This window comes from Mustelus asterias, chromosome 4 (assembly GCF_964213995.1).
Source record: "Mustelus asterias chromosome 4, sMusAst1.hap1.1, whole genome shotgun sequence".
Classification (NCBI taxonomy): Eukaryota; Metazoa; Chordata; class Chondrichthyes; order Carcharhiniformes; family Triakidae; genus Mustelus; species Mustelus asterias.
In genome coordinates, this window is record NC_135804.1 from 26,557,719 (window position 1) to 26,581,744 (window position 24,026).

Here is a 24,026-nt window from a genome sequence, read left to right on the forward strand (position 1 = left end):
TCCATGTGTGCTGAGTTTCTGTAGGAAGTCCATCGTGTCGCGACAAAAGCTGGGGGTTCTTTGTACAATGGGTTTCAGGATGCCCTTGACATAGCCGGAGAGGTTCTCGCACAGGGTCCCATTGCCCGATACGATGGGACGGCCGGGTGTGTTTGCCTTGTGTATCTTCGGGAGGCAGTAGAGATCTCCAACGCGGGGAGTACGTGGGATGAGAGCACGGAGGGTGTTCTGAAGGTCCGGATCAAAGGTCTTGATCAGAGTGTTGAGTTGACGGGTGTGTTCTTTGGTCGGATCTGCAGGTAACTGTCTGTAGTGTTCCTCGTTGTTGAGTTGTCGGTACACTTCTTTGCAGTAATCCGTTCTGTTCAGTATGACGATGGCCCCTCCTTTGTCTGCTGGTTTGATGACAATGTTGCGGTTGGTCTTGAGAGCGTGGATGGCGTTACGTTGTGCTTGGGTGATGTTCGGGGCTGTCTTGAGAGTGCGGCTGATGAATTTGGTGTTGACGCACCTCCTGACGGCTTGGGCATACATGTCAAGTCGAGGGCAGCGGCCTTCCGGAGGAGTCCAATTCGACTCTTTCCTCTTCGGATGCACTGCGGATCTCTCTGTCGGCTGTTCCGGTTCATTGGCTGTCTCATTGTGTCCGTTGTTGGCCTCTTGGGGTTTGTGGAAGAACTCCCTCAGCCTCATTCGCCTGATGAATTCCTCTGTGTCTGCTGCGAGACTGATGGGGTCTATTTTGGTGGTGGGGCAAAAATTAAGCCCTCGGCTGAGAACTTCGATTTCATCTGGTTGAAGTGTGTAGTCGGACAAGTTGATAATGGACTTCCCTGCAGTGGTACTGTTTTCTACTGTGGTTAGGGGGGGGGGGGGGGGGGGGAGGCTTGGTTGCTGCTCGGCCTCTGACATTCGGGTAAGCATTCTCCAAGGCGGCCTTCGCGACACACGACAGCGCAGAGTCGCTGAGCAGAAACTGATAGCCAAGTTCCGCACACACGATGACGGCCTCAACCGGGATATTGGGTTCATGTCACACTATTTGTAACTCCCACAGTTGCGTGGACCTGCAGAGTTTCACTGGCTGTCTTGTCTGGAGACAATACACATCTTTTTAGCCTGTCTTGATGCTCTCTCCACTCACATTGTTTTGTTTCTTAAAGACTTGATTAGTTGTAAGTATTCGCATTTCAACCATTATTCATGTAAATTGAGTCTGTGTCTTTATATGCTCGGTTTGTGAACAGAATTCCCACTCACCTGAAGAAGGGGCTTAGAGCTCCGAAAGCCTGTGTGGCTTTTGCTACCAAATAAACCTGTTGGACTTTAACCTGGTGTTGTTAAACTTCTTACTATGATGACAATAGCCAGAATGAGTGGGCACTCAATTTTACCTCTGGCTGGTTTCCTACAGTACGAAGTCTCACAACACCAGGTTAAAGTCCAACGGGTTTATTTGGCAGCACAAGTTTTTGGAGTCTTAGGCTCCTTCTTCAGGTGAGTCTTTACTGCCAAATAAACCTGTTGGACTTTAACCTGGTGTTGAGACTTCTTACTGTGCTTACCCCAGTCCAATGCCGGCATCTCCACATCATGGATTCCTACAGACAGGAAATATCATTGATTGCACACACATAGCAATATACACATGGCCACAGCAAACAGGAAATTAAAAATTCAAATACAAGATATTATTTCCATCAATGCTCGGCTCTGGTGCAACCGAGGTTCATGCAGACATGGACAAGGTCCCCCGTGAGCTGTCATGTTGCTTTAATAATGCGTCAGTCCATCATTTCCGGTCTTTTAAATCCAGGAAGCAAACTGAACTGTTGACTATGAGAAGCTAGGGAATACTTCCATTCTGGTTTCCTATCTGGAAGGATGTGAACGCATTGGAGAGAGTGCAGAAGAGCTTTACAAGAATGGTTCCAGGGATGAGAAACTTCAGTTATAAGGATTGATTAGAGAGGTTGGGACTGTTCTCCTCGGAGAGAAGGCAGCTCAGAGGAGATTTGATAGAGATGTTCAAAATCATGAGGAGGCTGGACAGAATAGATAGGGAGAAACTTCCTGCTCATAGAGGGGCACAGATTTTAAGTCATGTGGAAAAGAAGCAAATGTGATGCGAGAAAAAAAATTTTTTTCACACGAGTGACTCAGGTCTGGAATGCAGAGCCTGGAAGTGTGGTGGCCTCTTTTAAGAGAAGGGTGTTCTACAGTTACCAGGCCCTCACTTGGCCTCCGTTGAAAGGCTTCACAGTGGCCTTTCCCCATTGTGCCTTTGCAGCAACTGCCCCAAGCTTGAGCACATTCCTCAGCACACAGTCTTTCAGCCAAACAGAGCCTGAACCTTCCAGACAATTGGGAAGCAGGATCAATTGACACATTCAAAAGGGCATTAGATGATTATTTGTTCTATGTGCAAGAGTTTGGGGAAAAGGTAGGGGAATGGTACTAAGTCATGATGCTCGTTTAGAGAGCCGGTGCTGACACGATGGGCCAAATGGCCTCCTTTGTGCCATAACAATTCTGTAATTTCAAGTTCCTGAATTTGATTGGCTGCTCAGCCTGCTCAAGGAGTTCACTCTGTCGAACCCCTACAGAAGGTGCTAGGATTAAAGACACAAGAATAAGGGAAAAGGACACCTCAGAGCTAGTTAGTTAATGACGCAACGGCAGTGGTCTATGTAGCTCAGTTCATTCAATTCAGTACAATATTGAAAGTTACTCCTCAAAATGCGAAAAACATTATAAACCAAATAGGCAGACCAAAATCAAGGAATATCCATAGAAACAAAGCTGTGTTATAAACATTTATTAAAAAAACCATATCACTCCTGTGGTCAAAGACATAGCAAATTAAAAATAAATTGATAGGCATGATGGCACATTAGACAGTTTAGTGAACTGCAAAGGCACAAAAAAACAAGGCACTAACTTTGATTGTCAGGAGTTATTTTCTTTCACTCAATCTACAAAATGAACAGGTGGAAAAACTAGCAGTGACTATTGATCTAACCCTTCCACCAGCATCGAAGCTTACTGATGCATGCCTAAAACTGCACTCCACACTATCTACACTTCTACATGACAATTCACATCAAATTATATCTAAAAGTTTGCAAAAATGATAAAAAATTATAAACATGCTGCAGCGAGGAACTTTTACATCAACGAGAGAGAGTGCAGCGCTGACAGTTCTGGTCAAAAAAAGTGATGAATAAATGGCATAGTCTTCCGATGCAACACAAGGTAACATGCATTGGCTAAAAAAAAAAGCTAATTGCTCGTCAGTTTGAAGAACTGACCTCAATTTAAAACGAAACTGATGTGTGGAGTGTAGAAAAAAAGGAAATAGAATCTATCCGAGTTTGAGTTGCTTATAAAGAGTACACAAAATGAGATTCAGGTTTTCATACACATGCTGACTTTAAAGTTTCCTATCAAAAATCTTCATGTGCATCGAAGACTTGATTTTGAAGTGGGACTGGGATTTGGAGCATAAAGGGAGAAAGTGTGTGAAAGAGATAATCGACAGAACGTTCCAGATTCCATATGCATTAGTTTAGTGCAAGCTTCTTGCTGACATAAAAGTCTTTCAGTTCGGAGAATCAAAAATTTGGGTTCTCCAAATCTTAAGATTCCCAATTGCTGTTCCAAATATACCCCATCTTCTTTCCATTGTATATCAAGCTGGAGCTACAACCTGAATTTGGATTACAGTACCAATTTATTAGGCATCGACATTTAAAACTATGGATTAGTAGCACAATCCATATGAAGCACATTGTTGTTCAAATGTGCACATCACCTGTAATGGTTCCCAATCAATACAAAACTATACAGTAGTCAAACTACCTATTCACAACATGCACAATTTCAACTCGGGTCAAGCAACTCAATCACAAAACCAGGCTTCAACCAAAAGGTGTAAAAGAACAACTTTATTCTTTTGAATTTTATTTTTTAACTATCCAAAATGTAGATAAAAAGGGGGAAATAATATATATTTTTTAAAAAAGCTTGGCTTTTCCTGAAAGCTCATAAATGAACATTTCCTGAGAATGCATATGCTGTCAACATCGAGCAGTTTTGGTCAGTAGCTATAATAGTTAGATTCTACAATGTCTTTGCAAGCAGTACATAAGTAAAACATCCAAACTCACCGCACCACATGATGGAAATCAATTTAATATTGTATATAAAATCAAAAGCAATATATATCTAACTAAAATACTACATTAAGATATAGCATTCCTAAAATCTTCACATTAAATCTTAGTCAAAGAACAAATAATGCTGCAATATAGATTATTTCAGTAGTAGGAGATTGGACCAGGAAGAAAATCTACTAGGGCATCAAACTGAATAACCTTTGGCTCATTTAGACTTCGGGAAAATTCAACTGCACCAGTCATGGACTATTGGAAATACAGCTGTTGAGGCAAATCCATACTGACTCATGTTTTCACCTAAATCTTAGTGGCAATTTAGTAACTTGCTTTCAAACACTGAAGCAAGATCAGTTAGAATGTAATTTCAGTTTGACCCCACCCTGCCACCAAGTAGTGCCACGCATTCATTCCCCATCACGTGAGATCCATTCACATTGCTTTTAAGCATGTACAGTGATTAGAAAGGTCTCGGTCTAATGTCACTTTCTCATTCTTCGCCACCGCCATACATCTCCGCAAGTTTCTTGAAGCGTGGGCCCCAGTTGTTCAAGTGGTCATAATCCTGGTCTAAATCAGAGTTTGTCGACGAGTTCAGTGAGCTCAAAGAATCTGCCTCTGAACCACCACCTTCGTAATCAAACACCAAGAGGGAATCATAAGGAGGAGCAGTTGGATCATTGTCAGCTGTCTTCAGGTTCTGTAACAGGAGAAAAGCAAAGAGAAAAAGGGTATTAAATACTGCACACAAAATAAATTACAAGATTCACTTTTGATTTTCACATTTAAGAATGATTGAACCCTTACCTCATCAATGAAGTTGCCAATCTCATCTGGGTTTGCAGGACGTGGCCGATACTGTGGTGCCGTGTGTAGTGGAGCCACATCATTACGAACAACCTCAGGTCTTGCGTCCAGGCCTCTGTGGATCTGGCTGAGGTCATAATCCTGCCAAAGTAGTGGAATACTGGTTATATACAATATTCAATTGGAGACAATTGTTTTTACACTATTTACTCAACATGGGAATAATGGCATTTTGGGTCGGTTTACAGTAAATAGATAGGACATGCAGGAGTCAGTGTAGAACCCATATGATTGACAGTAATCGATAGCCATCCAAGGTGGAGTTGAGAAATTGGGAAGTAGAGCCTACAACCGCATCTTGAAGGGGTGGAGTATTTTTTGGTTGAAGTAGAAAGGAGTAACAGCAGATATCATGTATTAAATCAATAGCTGCAAACCTAAATCTGGTAAGGTGGAAAAACAACAAATGATCTGAATAATGTCGCCAAAGCTCCATCTAGATTTACCTACCAATTGCTGAGGAGCCTTATAATTATTGGACCAGCCGGACACCAACCAGAATTAGTGAGGAGTCTGGTGGAGAAATCCAGAAAAAGGCATGGGGCGTCTAATTTCCCACTGCCGAAGGAGCTGCTTCAGTGCATCTTGTAAATGGTACACACTGCAATCACTGGCAGCCAGTAGTGGAGCAAGTGAATGTTTAAGTTGGTGGATGGGGTGCTTCTGGATGATGTTGTGCTTCTTGAGCGTTTTTGGAGCTGCACTGAATCAAACCAGACAAATGGAAATATTCCATTACACTCCTGACTTGTGCCTTGTAGATGGTGAACAGGCTTTGGAGCATCAGATGAGTTACTCATTGCAGAGTTCTCAATCTCTGGCCAGCTCTTGCAGCCACAGAATTAATATAGTTCTGTTCAATGATGAGGCGCAAGATGTTGATGGTGGGGATTCAAAGGTGGTAAAGCTTTTGAACATCAAGGGGAGATGGTTAAATTCTCTCTTGTTGGAAGATGGGAATTGCCTGGCACTGTGCAGCATGAATGTTAGTACCACTCATCAGCTCAAGCCTGAAAGTTGTCCAGGGCCTGAGACATGGATTGCCTCAGTTTCAGAGGAGTTGAGAATGATACTCAACACTGCGCAGTGAGCATCGCACTTTTGGCTTTATGTTTCACTCAGAACGGATACAAAAGCCATTGTAAATTGACAGGACCATCACATTCTCTATTTTAGTTCCACTGGTGCCCAATTTGAAAAATGGGATAATAGCAGGATGAAAAACTGCCCATGTTTTTAAATGCACATTGATAATTCTAGTATTTAGATTCAATAAAATTAGTGATTTAGCAAATCCCAATTGATTTGGTACCAAAACATGAATATCCCTGCCCATTTAACTTTGTCATAGAATTCTATTTACAGCCATTCCCGTATTTATAGATCTCACATATTCCAACACTTGCTTTTCATTAAAATAATTTGTGAATATTTTACAAAATTAAAGAAAATCAGATTACAAAATAAACTTCAGTGAATCATAAATTTATCATCCTGGAAACTAGAAAGCATTGTAGGATAGCCCTTTCATCTTTATCGTTAGATTCTGCATTACAGAGCAGCCTGTGCACAGCACAATTAATTTATTTCCATTGTTAAAGGCAATCAGTTGCATTTCAATTCCTTCATTTTCCTACCCTCTCACTTATCAGATTTTGGTTTTGTGCTTTTGGGGCGCTGATCACCAGTCAAGTTTCAACTTTATTACTGATCTATGGCTTATTTGGAATCGACACGGTAGATGAGTCAAAACCTTTAGAATGTTCTGCTCATTTAGTCAAGCTCAAATGGAGTTGATCATTTATAGATGAAGCATTTACATTGTTACAGAGTGTTTCCATATTGCCATCTTTCACAGCTGGGTTAATGTTCAATGATGCAGTTTTATTCGGAAGAGTACAGGTCAGCTGGGAACAGCAGCGTTCAGTATCTGACATTTTAGAACTGATATAAATCAGACTGCACGAGACAGGAGTAGGTCCACTGTGAGGAAAACAGATTCTGATGCAAGCATGCAGAGTAAGCCATTCATTTTGAAAGGTTTGATTTTAAACAAACACAGATACTAACCTGGTCTTCCTCTCCACCACCTTCTTCATCATAATAGTAAATGTTGTCACGGACATCCTCTTCAGGCAACAGGGGCTCCTTTTTAACTTTCTGCCTCTTCTTGACAAATAGCAGGAGCAGCAGCACCAAGACTAAAAAAAAATTGATCTTTTAAAATTGCTGCATCTTCAATTCCAAAAATAGATCCAGTGTCAGGCACCAGAAACACACAAATTTATACACTCGTAAACATGAGAGCTTACAACAGCTCAATGCACGTAGCAATGGTATTGGTGTAAACTTTACTCAGGTGAACTCAGTGGAAATGCACAAGGCTTGGTTTCCACAATGGTTATTTTTTCCAAACTGACTGCGATCAGAATGTATGGCGTTTCACATTTTCCTCAATGTCTTTTCCTCTTTTAAAAAATAGATATATGTTTACAAAAAAAAAAGATGTGGCCAACTCATTTCCGAAGTTACGTGGGTGACAACAGTTCAAAAAAGCCCTTATTGCCCGTCAAGCACTTTGGGACCCCACCAAACCAACCTTTAGAGTGAAAAGCACTAAGTAAACAAATCTTGTTTACTCTTTTTCAAACTCCTGATAAGCCAAAGTCAATTGCTCTGACTGACAGTGGAGACCAAGGAGTGAACTTGTAACACTAACTCTGGATGTCTCAGCCACGAGAGCATTTCTTTAAAATCCTTCCATCGATTCTTCATAATTACTATGTTAGCACACAAGCTTCAATCTCCTCTCCAAGGCACTGCTCATTACTACGAGACAGACCCACAGTAAACCATCGTAATTACTCAAGAATACTGAGTTTGTTGCGCTGTTTAATTAGTTACAAGTACTTGACATGTAACCAATAGCTGAATACATGTCTTGGTTCTCAGAAGACCTTGGAGGAAGGGAATACTCTGCAAATAAGCCAAGACGCTGTACTCACTGACCATGCCTCAAATTATACAGTTTCATGTGAAGGATCAGTGGTAAAGAGTAAAGCTCTGTATCAGCGGTCCCTTCAAGGCTGTACTCTCATCCATTGACTCTGTCAACATTTCCCGCTGCCTCGGAAAAGCAGCCAGCATAATCAAGGGCCCCACGCACCCCAAATAGACACTCTTCCACCTTCTTCCGTCAGGAAGTCTGAGATCGTGTACCAACCAACTCAAGAACAGCTTCTTCCCTGCTGCCATCAGACTTTGGAATGGATCTACCTTGCACGAAGTTGATCTTTCTCTGCACCCTAGCAATAACTGTAACACTACACTGTACCCTCTCCTTTCTTTCTCCCTTATGTACTCCATGAACAGTATGTTTTGTCTGTATTGCGTAACAAGAAACAATACTTTTCACTGTATCCCAATACATGTGACAATAATAAATCAAATCAAACCAGATTCTACATGGGAAAATTAATCGCTCAACGTTCAAAGACTATTTCCTCAGGTGGATGGAGCTATTACAAGGGGGCATAACTATAGGGTTCATGGTGGGAGATATAGGAAGGATATTAGAGGTAGGTTCTTTACGCAGAGAGTGGTTGGGGTGTGGAATGGACTGCCTGCAGTGATAGTGGAGTCAGACACATTAGGAACATTTAAGCAGTTATTGGATAGGCACATGAAGCACACCAGGATGATAGGGAGTGGGATAGCTTGATCTTGGTTTCAGATAAAGCTCGGCACAACATAGTGGGCTGAAGGGCCTGTTCTGTGCTGTACTGTTCTATGTTCTATCAATAAAAACTCATGCTAATCACTACTTCCATTGACAAATAAGGCAAGGTTAAAAAGGGATAACAAATATATATTAGTGGGATCTGGGGTTGTTCTGCAGGGTTGAGGGAAAATTTAATACATGTTCAAAATGAAAGGTTTTGATCGAGTAATTGCTGCTTTGAGTGGCTAGGGAGTTGGTAACCAAAGGACGTAGATTTCCAATAACTGGCTAAAAGAAGCAGAGGCGAGGTCAGGGGAATTTTCTTTTCCTTGACCAGCAAGACCTTACGATCTGGAACGTGTGACCTGAAGGGGGTGGTAGAAACGGGCTCGGTACACCTTTAAAAATGGGACTGAATAAATATACAAAAAAGGGGAAATAAAAAGCAGGGCAGGAAAATGAGACAGTTGGAGACAGCACAGGCACAATAGGCTGAAGGGTCTCATTCTGTGATGTGGCATCTGGTGATTCTCAGATTTCTGAACACGCTCATGCGGTAATTTGATAGCACATCGATATTCACAGGTTACAGCACTCAAAAATCACATTTATTTTTGGGAATCAAATGGCAAGCGTACTCAAAGATGTGTGTTGAATATCTGGAGTGCAGGCAAGTTAATTCTTCAGATGGAGATGTTGTTTTGAATTGCATGTAAACAATACTCACTCAACAATGCCAGGATAGCACCCAGAATAGCCAAAATGCCCGAGATTCCAAAAGAAGCACCAATCATCCTCTCTTTACATGCTCCACTGTCGTAACAGTCACACACCTGCACCTGCAGCCCTGTGACCTGAGGCAGTGAGGGATGGCCACTATCTGTTACTTTCAAAGGAACTTCATACATGCCAGGTTCAACTTCTTTCTTCAGGAGTAACATCTTCACATCAGCTGAAAAATAAAATCAATATAATGTTGCTTCATGCCTCTTAGTCAGATTTTTCTCTTTACTTTTTCATGAGATGTAGGCACTACTAGCAAGATCAGTATTTGTTTCCCATTGTTAATTGAGCGGCAGTTAAGAGTCAAGGCCAGACCAAGTAAGGATGGCAGATTTCCTTCCTTAAAGGACATTAAGTGAACCGGATGGCTATTTTGGCAATGGTTTCATAGAACGCCTACAGTGCCAAAGGGGGCGTTCAGCACATAGAGTCTGCACCTACTCTCTGACAGAGTATTTTACCCAGGCCTCTCCCCCACTCTAGCCCCTTGGCCAATCCACCTAACCTGCACGAGACCAGCGGAGTGCTTCAGGGATCAGTGTTGGGTCCAACTGTTATTTGTATTAATGATTTGGATGAGAATTTAGGAGGCATGGTTAATAAGTTTGCAGATGACACCAAGATCAGTGGCAGAGTGAACAGTGGAGAAGGTTATCGAGGATTGCAACAGGATCTTGTTCAATCAGGCCAGTGGGCCGATGAATGGCAGATGGAGTTTCATTTAGATAAATGCGAGGTGATGCATATTGGTAAATCAAATCTGGGCAGGACCAACTCAGTTAATTGTGGGGTGTTGGGGGAAGAGTTATAGAACAAAAGGAGTACAAGCTCATGTCTCCTTAAAAGTGGAGTCACAGGTGAACAGGGTGGTGAAGGCGGCATTCGGCATGCTTGGTTTCATTGGTCAGAACATTGAATACAGGAGTTGGGACGTCTTGAAGTTGTGCAAGACATTGGTAAGGCCACACTTTGATTGCTGTGTACGGTTCTGGTCACACTATTATTGAAAGGATATTCAACTAAAAAGAGTGCAGAAAAGATTTACTAGGATGCTACTGGGACTTGATGGTTTGAGTTATAAGGAGAGGCTGGATAGACTGGGACTTTCTCCCCCCCAGAAAGTAGAAGGCTTAGGGATGATCTTAGAGGTCTATAAAATAATGAGGGGCATAGACAAGGTAGATAGTCAACATATTTTCCCAAAGGTAGGAGAGTCTAAAACTAGAGGGCATAAGTTTAAGGTGAGAGGGGAGAGATACAAAGGGTCCAGAGGGACATTTTTTTTTTTTTAAACAGAGTGGTGAGTGTCTGGAACAAGCTGCCATTGGCAGTAGTAGAGGCAGGTAGAATTTTGTCTTTTAAAAAGCATTTAGACAATTACATGGGTAAGCTGGGTATAGAGGGATATGGACAATTGGGACTAGCTTAGTAGCAAAAGCTAGGCGGCATGGACAAGTTGGGCCAAAGGGTCTGTTTCCATGCTGTAAACCTCTGACTCTAACCTCTATCCAAAAAGCCCGCCAGAAATCCTAACTGCAGGTAGCATCCCACAGCTGTGTATTCTCCAGCCCTCCATTCCGAACCCATTACTAGCAGCATGGCTCCACACAGGAGTGATTGGATTTTCCAATCCACACCTAGCATTGAGCTTCCAGTCAGTAGAGGTTCACCAATCAGAAAAAAGGTTCAGCTCTCTAAAATTGCCAAGGACATCCAGAATAAGCAAGTAAGTGGCAGTTCCTCAAATCTCAACTCCTAAGAGCTCTTGACAGGCAAGTTAAGTTGCTGTGACAAGCTAAAAGACTACATTTGGTTTGAGATGGTAAATTTTCTGTTGGTCAAGTTCAAATCAGAAAAACATAGACATCAACCGATCAGTTCTCTTGCTCACTTTGTGGTTAAAATAAGACCATAAGACATAGGAGCAGAAGTAGGCCATTCAGCCCATCAAGTCTACTCTGCCATTCAATGAGGAGCAGCAAAACTGCTGGAGATTGTCACTGACTTCAGGAAGCATAGTTGAGAACATGCCCGTCTACATCAATGAGGGCGAAGTAGAAAAGGTCGAGAGCTTCAAGTTTTTAGGTGTCCAGATCACCAACAACCTGTCCTGGTCCCCCCATGCTAACATGATAGTTAAGAAAGCCCACTAACACCTCTACTTCCTCAGAAGACTAAGGAAATTTGGCATGTCAGCTATGACTCTCACCAACATTACAGATGCACCATAGAAAACATTATTTCTGGTTGTATCAAAGTTTGGTATGGCTCCTGCTCTGCCCAAGACCGCAAGAAACTACAAAAGGTCGTGAATGTAGCCCAATCCATCACGCAAACCAGCCTCCCATCCATTGACTCTGTCTATACTTCCCGCTGCCTCGGCAAAGCAGCCAGCATAATTAAGGACCCCACGCACCCCTGACATTCTCTCTTCCACCTTCTTCGGTCAGGAAAAGATACAAAAGTCTGAGGTCATGTGCCAACTAACTCGAGAACAGCTTCTTCCCTGTTGCCATCAGAGTTTTGAATGCATCTATCTCGCATTAAGTTGCTCTTTCTCTACACCCTAGCTATGACTATAACACTACATTCTGCACTCTCTCCTTTCCTTCTTTATGAAAGGTAAGATTTGTCTGTATAGCGCGCAAGAAACAATACTTTTCACTGTATACTAATGCATGTGACAATAATAAATCAAACCCTCCCAGGCTACACCATATCATTTGTAGTTCTGTTCAACTGTGGCTGAGGTTTAGGTCCCACATCCTTGCCATTGCCATGTCTACCAGCTCAACATCATCCATTTCCATCCATTCAGAATCCTCTTGTTTCTAACACGTCTGACACTTCCATTTTTTGACAGTTTTCCTAAAAGGAGCTGCACCTTCCAATCTCAGTTAACACAAGCTGACCAGGCGATCATGCAGAATACACCAAGCTGTAAACACCCCTTTATCCACTTCCACATTGAAATACAACAGCTGCACATTCCGCAACAAAAGTTTAAAACCCTCACTTATGAAGCGCTCTCTGCCTTTACCAATCACCTCTGTGGAACTCCTCTCCATCACTGACAAGCACTCTCTTTCAGTCATTCCACCTATTCTCTCTCTTCCCAGCTTAGCATCAGTTTCCCAGTGCCCATTTGTCAAACATCTCAGCTGAAGGCAGTAGAATAAAAACACATTGTCATGGGAGTGGGAAGGTGGGAGCACAAATTTTCACTTTAGCTAGTGGCGAGTCCTAGTAGAAAAGAATATTTATATCCAGCAAGCTGTCAACACCTTCTGAGGGAAAAAAATAAATTTGTTGAAAGAGGCAGATGAACGGATTTGGAAAGAAGGGGAAAGTGAGATTGTCTTTTTAAATACACACCGCTTACCATATTCTGTATTTTTGATAGTCCAATTATACGCAGCTCCATGAACTAATGTCACGACATAAGGAAAGGTGTTGGGTTCGATGTCTTTGTCTATAATGGTTACATTGATGGGGAGGGGATTATGGTTGCACACATGGTTTAGAGGAGCAGTAGCAATGGGTGGATTATCGTTGATGTCTTCAAGCTTCACAAGCAGCGTGCCTGTACCAGTGGCAGGTGGAGTCCCTGTGGAGACAAAAATGCACTTGAGTGGAAAAGCAAAGCTTGACGAAAGTTGCTTAGTTGACCGAAATCATTCAGTGCCCTTTTGCATGATCAATGTGAATCATAGAATCACTACAGTGCAGAAGGAGGCCATTCGGCCCATCAAGTCTGCACTGACCACAATCCCACCCAGCCCTATTCCCGTACCCCCACATATTTACGCTGCTAATCCCCTGACACTGTGGGTCAATTTAGCATGGCCAACCAACCCAACCTGCACATCTTTGGACTGTGGGAAGAAACCGGAGCAAACCCACACAGACATGGGGAGAACGTGCAAACTCCACACAGACAGTGACCCAAGGCTGGAATTGAACCAGGTCCCAGGTGGTGTGAGGCAGCAGTGCTAACCACCATGCCACCCTCAAGGTCCTGTTAAATTGCTTATTTGATCCAATGAGAAATGCATGATCATTTTTATCAGCCACAGAAAAATAATGGCACCTGTAGATTTAATGTGTGACGATACTTTAAAGAGCGTAGATAATGTCAGTTTAAATCCTTTCAAAGCTGAGGTTTTATGATTAACAATGAGGAAGTTAAGAGGGGAAAGCCTTTGGGAATGAAAGTTGTCATTCAGCTCACCTTAATTCATTCATCCAAAAGGATTCTAGAGTCTCTCTATCACATCATCAGATTGATGTTAAATTACTCCAGCTCTGTTGCTGCTACTGCATTCTATTCACGCGAAACAACTTTTTGACGCAAGTCAAATTTGCCTTTTACTAGATCTGAAAGCAAAGCTTTCCCGTTCTTAAATTAAATCATTGCTATGATAAATGTCAAAAGTCAAATGCACAAAGGGGAAATTTCCCATGCAAGTTACACTGACTAATCAGAACAGCCAAGGAAATTCCCTTGTGCAGCATATGGGTGGTAAAGAACAACAGTAACATAACCAATCGGAAACACACAATACTACAGTTGTTGGGGAATTCTTCACTCGAAATTGTAACTATTTCACTTGGTTTTACTCCGATTGCTTGCAAGGTTCTATTATGTACCATTCCCACAAGGGCTTTCTCCTCTTAACTTTCCTGTTGTTCAAACTTCAGCTTTGAAAGGATTTAAATTGACATTATTTACGCTCTTTAAAACCTCGACACATTAAATCTATAGGTGGCATTATTTTTCTGCGGCTGATAAAAACTGTCAGGCATTTCCCATTGGATCAAATAAGCGAGATAACTACTGATTAGTATGTGGGCGAAACAATTCAGAGGGCAGAATGCTCCTATTTGGAGACTAAGTGATGTGGTGAGAATGGGAACATGGACGGCCGGCACGCTTCTGACCCCATCCTCATTAATTATGGAACTGGGGATTTTACACCGTAATGGGGCAGGCCTGGGTGGCAAACACTCCGCCATCCTCTCCGGATGCCATATTTAAAAAAAGGTGTCCAATGTCACCGACCCACCAAAGACAGAGGTGGATGTCGGGTTTGGCCTTCGTCTGCATCCCATTAACAAAGCAGAGAGAAAAAAAAAAGAGGTTCACCCTGGCCCCTGGTGGGTTTTCCGACCCACTATAGTGGGCACCAGAGGAAGATCCCACTGGAAATTCATATGGGTGTGAAATTGACTTCTGAGCCTCCTGCCTTTGAGGCCGAGGGCTTGGGAGAATTCCACCCTGAGAAGTTGGTCACTTGCACAATTGCAGAACCAGTCACATCAGAAGTTACTTTTGAATACTGTTCCATTTATAGTCAGTGCATCACGAATCTGTCCTACGCTAAATATAAAGGCCTTCCTGCTACAGTCAGCTTTTTAAAGTTGATCTGGAATAGGCAGGTTAAGGAATGTCTTAGAAATTGCTCCACAATATCCCTACCACCGCCTTTGTATCAAGGGTGGATTCAATGGCCTGAAATTCAACAGGTACATGCTAGTGAAATTAATGTGATAAACACATTGACCACATTTTGTCCCCTTCTTGCCCGAACTCAATTCTCGGATTTAGGCATTACATGTCAGCCTGTTATCAATAGTTGGAATCAAAGGCCTCAGTGGGATAATTTACACACTGAGCACATGCATAACAAACTACTTCTCGGAAATGAAAAAAAAAATCAGACAGTGCAGTAACCACCTTCCTTTTCCCACTGTGATAGCCCCAACCCAAATCAGGTCTGTCCCAGTCTAGTATTATTCTCCTGGGGTGCTGGTGAGCTCACATCCAGCAAGCAAATTACTCCCTGGCTGAAAATGCAGCCAGGATGGAGGGGACTACCACAGGAGGAAATGGAAGTTTCCCTCTATCCACCTATCAGAGATAACTCCACACTTCTATCATTGGAAAGCCAAGGAAAAGGTTTATAATTCCTTAATTCAGTAAAGTTACCCACGCAGATGACTTTGTAATTTCTTACATTCCTCCACTATCACACCTCTCCAAAGCCTGGTCTCTTGAGTTTTGCATCAGTCACACACCAAGTTGGAAATTTTAGTTGGGCTTCAAGCGTTGGGGGTTTACAAACCAAAATGGTGTTGTCTCAATGCATCATAGCATTGTAGATTCAACCAAGTTCCACCATCACCATTCACTACACAAACTATTTAGAAGCAAGATGGGGAAGAGAAAAAACACCAATACAAATGGAATATTTTCAGTGCTTTGTACAGTTTGAGCTTTTCCATAATTCTCACCTGAAAGTATTAGTTTTTAAAAACTTGATTTCCCAACATTTCCCCCCCCCCACTTCTGTTTAGGAGGTGGTTTTAATAGAGATGTGGCCATTATGGTTCAAGTTGTGCCAGTTGGCCAGCCAGATGCACCAGATATTGGAGACGCCACAGAAAAAACTAGTCTGCAGCTCATTAAAGCGTATTTTTAAACAAGAGAATTTTCAATTTAAGTGCCAAATCAGCCATGACAATTCACAACCCCACCTTGTGACCTAACCAATAGAAGACAAGCATTGCAGCAACAGTCATTGATAACAGGACAGCAAACTGTTAAAAGCACAAATAATGAGAGTTTGGTCATTTTTTAAAGAAGTCAAGTCATACTTACCATCATCGTAGGCGAGGATTGTGGCCATATATGTGCTGTTCTTAACATATACGGATTCCCTGTCCATCTCGCTTTTTAATTTAATCATGCCAGTTTCTAGATCAACAGCGAACCATTCTGCTGGGTCACTTCCCATTCGATATCTGCAAAGTGGGTCAGAACAGTTTCCATGTTAAGCCCAATATATTTTCATTCAAATCTATCATTCTGTAGTAACAAAATACTTCAGCATAGAATAACAATGCCTTTGCAAGCTCTGCAACTGTGCCATAATGGCTCGAGTGTAAAATTATTTTGCGACAACTTTAATGTGTTGCATGTTTTTTTTAAAAAATGTTAAACATTTGTTGATTTAGTGAACTCTTATTTGTACCAATGTCATCTCTGACACCAGTTGGGATCATGGGTGTAATGGAAACACCATCAACCACTATGGCATTTGATACCTGGCCAAACTGTGGGCAGGGGACACAGGCATTATATCTGCTCAAGAAATATGGCAGTCATGCTATTGATTGCCTTTTTAGATTAAAAAAAGTCCATCGTGCAAAGTTGAATAGCATCAAGTAGCGATGCCAAGTTTGGAGTTCTTAAAATCTCATGACATTTTATTAGGGTTTACTGGGGCCTGGGGAGAAACTGGAAGAGGCAAGAAGTTCCACAGTGTCTGAGATTATGAAAATGGAAAGGTATAGAGAAAGATGAGAAAATGAGTCACTTTCAAAGCAGTGAAGATACAGGAGAGGAAAGAGAGTGTTTTTTTTCCTATTAAAGAGAAAAAATGCAGCGTAATAAAAAGAGAGGCAGGAAAATTTAAGAGTGAGGCAACACGTCTTGGCATGAAGCTACCCAGCCTCTCAGTTTAAAGGTTGATACAAAAATATGCAGAAATCTGCTATCAGCATGCAGGAAGCAGTGTGAACACAAGTTCACTGACTGATGGCCCAAGCCTTACAAACTTCTGCATTGCAGACAATCGATCTTGGGAGAATACTGAAACCAGCCAGCCCATCTGAAGGCAAATTTGATTCCGTATGTTTCAGGCAGGGACCATTCCACACCAGCGCACAGCACTCGAGGGAGACCAGAAGTGGTGCAACTGCAGAAGATCCCCCAGGAACCAAAGATGCCAACATGAACTACCAGTTGAATGGACAGAAGAGAGTGAAGTCACTTACAACCGGGACATATTCCAATCACAAAGAGTCCATCACCATTGTTACTAAAGCTGTTGTCAGAAGTTTTAAGTAACCCACATTTGTACTTTTTGATATTAGAAAAAGCATGGCTTTGAGTTTAGTTTTGAGTTTGTGTAAGAAAGGGTTAAAACATTAGATTCAGGTATAACAAAAAGTGCTTGCATGTATGGGGATTTTAGCTTCATGTCAAAATGTGACTGCATTGTGATTAAAGCATTTATGATGTGAAAGTATTAAAGTAAGACTGGGTTGTTGCTGATCAACCACGGGTCACTTTCAGTTAGAAAGAATATTTGAGCTTAGTTTCAAACTGAACCCAGTAGCAGTTAGGTAGCTGGAGAGGAAGTAGCTCTCACAGAAATCGCAAGAGCAGCAGGACAATAGAATAAGGGAGGAGAAAACCTAAAAAACAGATAGTTCTACAAACTAGGGAACGAAAAGAGAAGTTCCAGGAAGACTGACGTCAAAGGGACAAATGCACTGGAAATTGAACAAAGGTACTATTCACTAAAGTTAAAGAAAGGGGCAGAGAGAGGCTCATAGTTGAAGGCTGAGCAGACCTGGTGAAGTTGGCTAGCGAGAAGCCAAATATCTGAAATCATTTTAAGGTTGGAGATATCTTAATACAGCCTGTGAAGTAGCGGTGTTCTGTTGGCATGGTTGGGTACCTGAGAAATTGTGGAAAAGCTCGAGCGCACATGGTGTTTCAGGACAGAGGAATACCGACAGATTTGGTACCGATGGCTGCTGTGAAGACTGCAACAGTGCTGAGAGAGAGACCACGTGCACCAATCAGGCCAAAATATTACAGTGCCACTTTACAAGTTTCAGATTCGTAGGCAAGTGAATGAAGGTGAGCTATGGGTCATGGGAAGAGAAATGGATGGTTGGGAATTGGCCACCCATTATATACCACTCAGATTTTTTAGCCATTTCACAACCATCTGTCTTGTGCTACAGGGGTAGAATGTACCTTGATGCATTAACATTCCCAACAACAAGCAGCAACCAGATTAATGTCCCGAATAGCTCAAAGTTGACTATTTACAGCTTCCAGATGCACGTGCAATATTCTCCAATGGCAGTGCCATTTAATGGGCAGGAGGCATATATGAGAATGGGAAGTTAGCAGGGAATTGAAAAATGTTCCCAAAAATCCATTTTATACCTAATGATTTGCATTTGAGCAGTGTCGGGGTCCTTTGCAGTGTAAGTAGTCACTGTACTTCCTTTTGGCAAGTTCTCAGGTTTCTCTTCAACCTTTTCATTTGGGTTAAATATCGGTGCTTCATTAGCATCACTGACAAGGATGGTGACAGTAGCAGAAGAGAGTGGCATGCCCGAGGTGAGTTCGATCTCATTCTTGACTTCAATGATCACCTCATGCTTTTTGTTCTTCTCGTAATCCAGGGGCTGCATACAGAAAGACAAAAATTCAACAAATTCATGCAAAATTAAAAAGCCATTACATTTTCAGACAAAAAAATGGTTTACAGAACTGCAACATTAACAAATTCTTCAATGGGATGTGAGCATCACTGGCTAGGTCAACATTTATTACCCCCCACCCCCGCTGACTGCCCTCGAGTTGGTGGTGAGCTGCTTTCTATGTGATGTAGGTACACCCACAGTGCTGTTAGGAAGAGAGGTCCAGGATTCTGACCTAGTGACAGCTTCCTATTACACGTCAGGACGGAGAAAGATTTGGAAAGGAACTTGAATGGGTTGGCCTTTGCATGCATCTACTGGCCTAGGTACTGGTTTCCCTCACCACTTGCTGCAGACCCAGTCTAGCTGTTATGTCCTATAGGACTAAGCCAGCTTGGTGAGTCGTGCTGCTACTTACCCCCACCCAAAGAACATTGTGCCTTTGCCACTGCTTCTTCCAAGTGGTGTTCAGCATAAGACACTTACTTGATTTATCAGTTGAGTAGAGGGAGAGGGTGGTAATCACAAGGCACTTCCTTGCCTGATGCCATGAGATTTCACGGGCTCCAGTATACCACTGAGACCTTATCTGTAAGATATGATTCTGCTAATATGACTGTTCCTTGGCTAGCCTGTGTGACAGCCCTCCAAACTTTGGCACAAGCCCCCAGATGTTAGCAAGGAGGACTTTACAGGGTCAACAAGGCTGGGTTTGCCATTATCATTTCTGGTACTTAGGTTGTAGACGAGTCTTTCTGGTTCCATTCCCTTTTTGGGCCGTGTAGCTGTTTGATACAAATGAATGGCTTGCGGGGGCATTTCAGAGGGAGTCATCCACATTGTGGTGCCAGGAGTCACATGTAACCAGACCAGATAAGGATGACAGATTTCCTTCTCCAAAAGGATATAGTGAACTTGATGAGATTTTAAAACAACAATGGTCACTATTACTGAGACTAGTTTTCAATTTCTGATTAATTGGTTAGCACTGCTGCCTCACAGATTTCACTCCCCGCTTTGGAGATCTCTATTGCCTCCTGAAGATACACAAGGCAAACACACCCAGCCGTCCCATCTTGTTGGGAAATGGGACCTGTGCGAGAACCTCTCCGGCTACGTCGAGGGCATCCTGAAACCCATTGTACAAAGAACCCCCAGCTTTTGTCGTGACACTACGGACTTCCTACAGAAACTCAACGCACATGGAACTAGGAGCAGTCCTCGTCACAATGGGTGTCTCGGCACTCTACACCAGCATCCCCCACGATGATGGCATTGCTGCAACTGCCTCAGTACTCAATGCCGACAACTGCCAGTCTCCAGATGCAATTTTACAACTCATCTGCTTCATCCTGGACCACAATGTCTTCACCTTCAACCAGTTCTTCATCCAGACACACGGAACAGCCATGGGGACCAAATTCACACCTCAATATGCCAACATCTTCACGCACAGGTTCGAACAAGACCTCTTCACCGCACAGGACCTTCAACCGATGCTATACACTAGATACATGGATGACATTTTCTTCCTTTGGACTCATGGTGAACAATCACTGAAACAACTATATGATGACATCAACAAGTTCCATCCCACCATCACACTCACCATGGACTACTCTCCAGAATCGGTTGCATTCTTGGACACACGCATCTCCATCAAGGACGGTCACCTCAGCACTTCACTGTACCGCAAGCCCACGGATAACCTCACGATGCTCCACTTCTCCAGCTTCCACCCTAAACACGTTAAAGAAGCCATCCCCTATGGACAAGCATTCCGAATACACAGGACCTACTCAGGTGAGGAGGATCGCAACAGACACCTCCAGACGCTGAAAGATGCCCTCATAAGAACAGGATATGGCGCTCAACTCAAATCAATCAACAGTTCCAAAGCGCCACAGTGAAAAACCGCACCCACCTCCTCAGAAGACAGACACGGGACATGTCGTCCAGTACTTCCCCGGAGCGGAGAAGCTACGACATCTCCTCCGGAGCCTTCAACATGTCATTGATGAAGACGAATATCGTGCCAAGGCCATCCCCACTTCTTGCCTTCAAACAACCGCACAAACTCAAACAGACCATTGTCCGCAACAAACTACCCAGCCTTCAGGAGAACAGTGACCACGGCACCACACAACCCTGCCACAGCAACCTCTGCAAGACGTGCCGGATCATCGACACGGATGCCATCATCTCATGTGAGAACACCATCCACCAGGTACATGGTACATTCCCTTGCAACTCGGCCAATGCTGCAGGAAAGGATGTCCCGAGGCATGGTACATTGGGGAGACCATGCAGACGCTACGACAACGGATGAATGAACACCGCTCAACAATCACCAGGCAAGACTGTTCTCTTCCTGTTGGGGAACACTTCAGTGGTCATGGGCATTCGGCCTCTGATCTTTGGGTAAGCGTTCTCCAAGGCGGCCTTCATGACACACGACAGCGCAGAGTCGCTGAGCAGAGACTGATAGCCAAGTTCTGCACACGAGGACGGCCTAAGCCGGGATCTTGGGTTTATGTCACACTATCTGTAACCCCCACGACTTGCCTGGGCTTGCAAAATCTCACTAACTGTCCTGGCTGGAGACAACATACACCTCTTTAACCTGTGCTTAACCCTCTCTCCACTCACATTGTCTGTACCTTTAAGACTTGATTACCTGTAAAGACTCACATTCCGACCATTATTTTGTAAATTGAGTTTGTGTCTTTATTTGCCCTGTTTGTGAATAGAACTCCCATTCACCTGACGAAGGAGCAGCACTCCGAAAGCTGGTGGCTTTTGCTACCAAATAAACCTGTTGGACTTTAACCTGGTGTTGTGAGACTTCTTACTGTGTGTTTACCCCAGTCCAACACCGGCATCTCCACATCATGGCCTCACAGACAGGGACCCGGGTTCAATTCCCAGCTTGGGTCAGTGTCTGTGCGGAGTCTGCATGGGTTTCCTCCGGGTGCTCTGATTTACTCCCACAGTTGAAAGATGTGCTGGTTAGATGCATTGGCCATGCTAAATTTTCTCTCCGTGTACCCGAACAGGCGCTGGAGCGTGGCGACTAGGAAATTTTCACAATAACTTCATTGCAGTGTTAATGTAGGCCTACTTAGATAGATACCCTACAGTGCAGAAAGAGGCCCTTCGGCCCATCGAGTCTGCACCGACCACAATCCCACCCAGGCCTTATCCCCATATCCCTACATATTTTATCCACTAATCCCTCTAACCTACGCATCTCAGGACTCTAAGGGGCAATTTTTAGCATGACCAATCAACCTAACCCGCACATCTTTGGACTGTGGGAGGAAACCGGAGCACCCAGAGTAAACCCACGCAGACACGAGGAGAATGTGCAAACTCCACACAGACAGTGACCCAAGCTGGGAATCGAACCCAGGTCCCTGGAGCTGTGAAGCAGCAGTGCTAACCACTGTGCTACCGTGCCGCCCTACTTGTGATGCGAATAAAATAAACTTTAGAAACATTGATACCCTCAATATCAATGGGTTAGTGTACGGCTGATGTTTGACCCTGGTATTAATGATCATACCCGTAACCTGCTGGACATGTGAGGAACTAACTCGTAAACACTGACAATTTGAATGAATTGAAAAATGCACGATATTTTTAAAATTATCTGACAATATACATTTACAAACAGCATTTACAAACAGAATGGAATGCCCTACCTTAATGATTTTAAGGACGCCATTATTTTCAGAGTCAGTAGTCACACTGAATTGTTCTCGGTCATTCCCAAAAACTATCCTGTAAACGGCTTTCCAGGCAGGTTCACCTCGTGCATCCTCGTCAGTTACAGCAAGTCTTGTTACGTCATAGTCCACTTCATTTTCAGGAACCTCTACAGTAACCTGCAAGTCAGAAAAATATATAGTTATTAGAGAAAGCACAATGCCCCATCTGGGTTCAAATCCAGCACAGGTTAATGGGGTGACTGCTCCCTCCTTCCAATACTCCATTTCAACTCCAAATGAGTCTCTTCTCCTGAAGGAACTAAATTTGCTGCAGATTTGTCCCGTAGGTCCAACCCTTTGGCATTTTTGTCCAAATGATCACTCATCAAGAGGGCACCTAGTGGCCCTTAGGCAGCATTACAAGCAAATTCCAGTCATTAGCATCAAGCGACCCTGGATTATGATCCAATGTATAAAATGATCAGAAGTGGGACCTCCTGGTTTGTATGCCATCATAACACACCAGATAGGGTCTTTAGTCATTAAAACTATTGGATGAAGCAGTTTACAGAAATTCAGATTTATTAATGGTTGTATCACTGAAAGAAGACACAAGTCAAAGTTTTCCATCTTGCACTCATCAGGACATTCGTGAGAATACCAAAAGGTAAAGGGAAAAGCAATTAATATTTCATGAGGACACTGATGATTGGTTGACAAGTGGGCTCTGATGGGCAGAGGCATTGCCATGGGGAATGCACCAGTTGACTGATGACTGACAGTTAACTGCTTGGCTTTGTTTAATTTAAATCTGGCAGGTTGACTCTGATTGGTCAAGACATTACCCCAGCAAACGGCTGCCACAACAGACATGGTGTGTGTACATGTTCAATCTGCCTGCAAACAACAGGGCCTTCTGTATTTATGTAGCTTCCAGTCCACAAATGTGCCACACTGAGTCCAACTAAATTTTTTGCCAGTGTAATTCTTAGCACATTCAGGATTATTCAGCATGTTGTCCAACTGCAGAATCACATCTAACATTTGACACTGTTAATAATCAAGGATAGTGATTATTAACACATTTGAGTTTTGCAAATAGAGGCTGATGTGATACAGCCTTAACCTTGCCCGCTGGAAACAGTCAAGACATGATCAGTCTTTGGGATGTACGGCCAATGTACCAAGCTTCACGCTGACACAGAAATTTATATACCACATAACTCATCGGTAGGCAGATGACGTTTTTGTGGCAGCAACATCCTGTTAGTGGCAAACGTGCAGCTAATCAAAGCAGCAGTACAAAATGGCTAGCTTCATCAGCTGCTTAGATTTTTGAGATATCGCACCTTCCCAGGGGGAAACAAAATCGCAAGTAGACTGGCACTTATCAGGATCGAAAATGGTGGTCTTAAGCTCACTCATTAGCTTGTGCTGTACAGAGTGAACAATGATCTGATCAGAGTGGCCATTATCCTGCAG

At 43.1% G+C, this 24,026-nt stretch overlaps 1 protein-coding gene across 1 annotated transcript in view; it reads right to left on the reverse strand.

Moving 5' to 3' along the window:
- Window positions 1–2,802: 2,802 nt before the first annotated feature.
- The window catches only part of cdh31 (cadherin 31), a 58,604-nt gene continuing 37,380 nt past the window's right edge, over window positions 2,803–24,026 (reverse strand). Inside the window, exons 9-16 of the mRNA XM_078210708.1 lie at window positions 22,539–22,721; window positions 18,575–18,819; window positions 16,208–16,350; window positions 12,929–13,153; window positions 9,491–9,715; window positions 7,113–7,243; window positions 4,983–5,123; window positions 2,803–4,875 (exon numbers count right to left, since the gene is read on the reverse strand). Of these exons, the coding sequence (XP_078066834.1) occupies window positions 4,666–4,875; window positions 4,983–5,123; window positions 7,113–7,243; window positions 9,491–9,715; window positions 12,929–13,153; window positions 16,208–16,350; window positions 18,575–18,819; window positions 22,539–22,721 (1,503 nt within the window). The 3' untranslated portion in view covers window positions 2,803–4,665. The remainder of the gene's footprint in view (window positions 4,876–4,982; window positions 5,124–7,112; window positions 7,244–9,490; window positions 9,716–12,928; window positions 13,154–16,207; window positions 16,351–18,574; window positions 18,820–22,538; window positions 22,722–24,026) is intronic.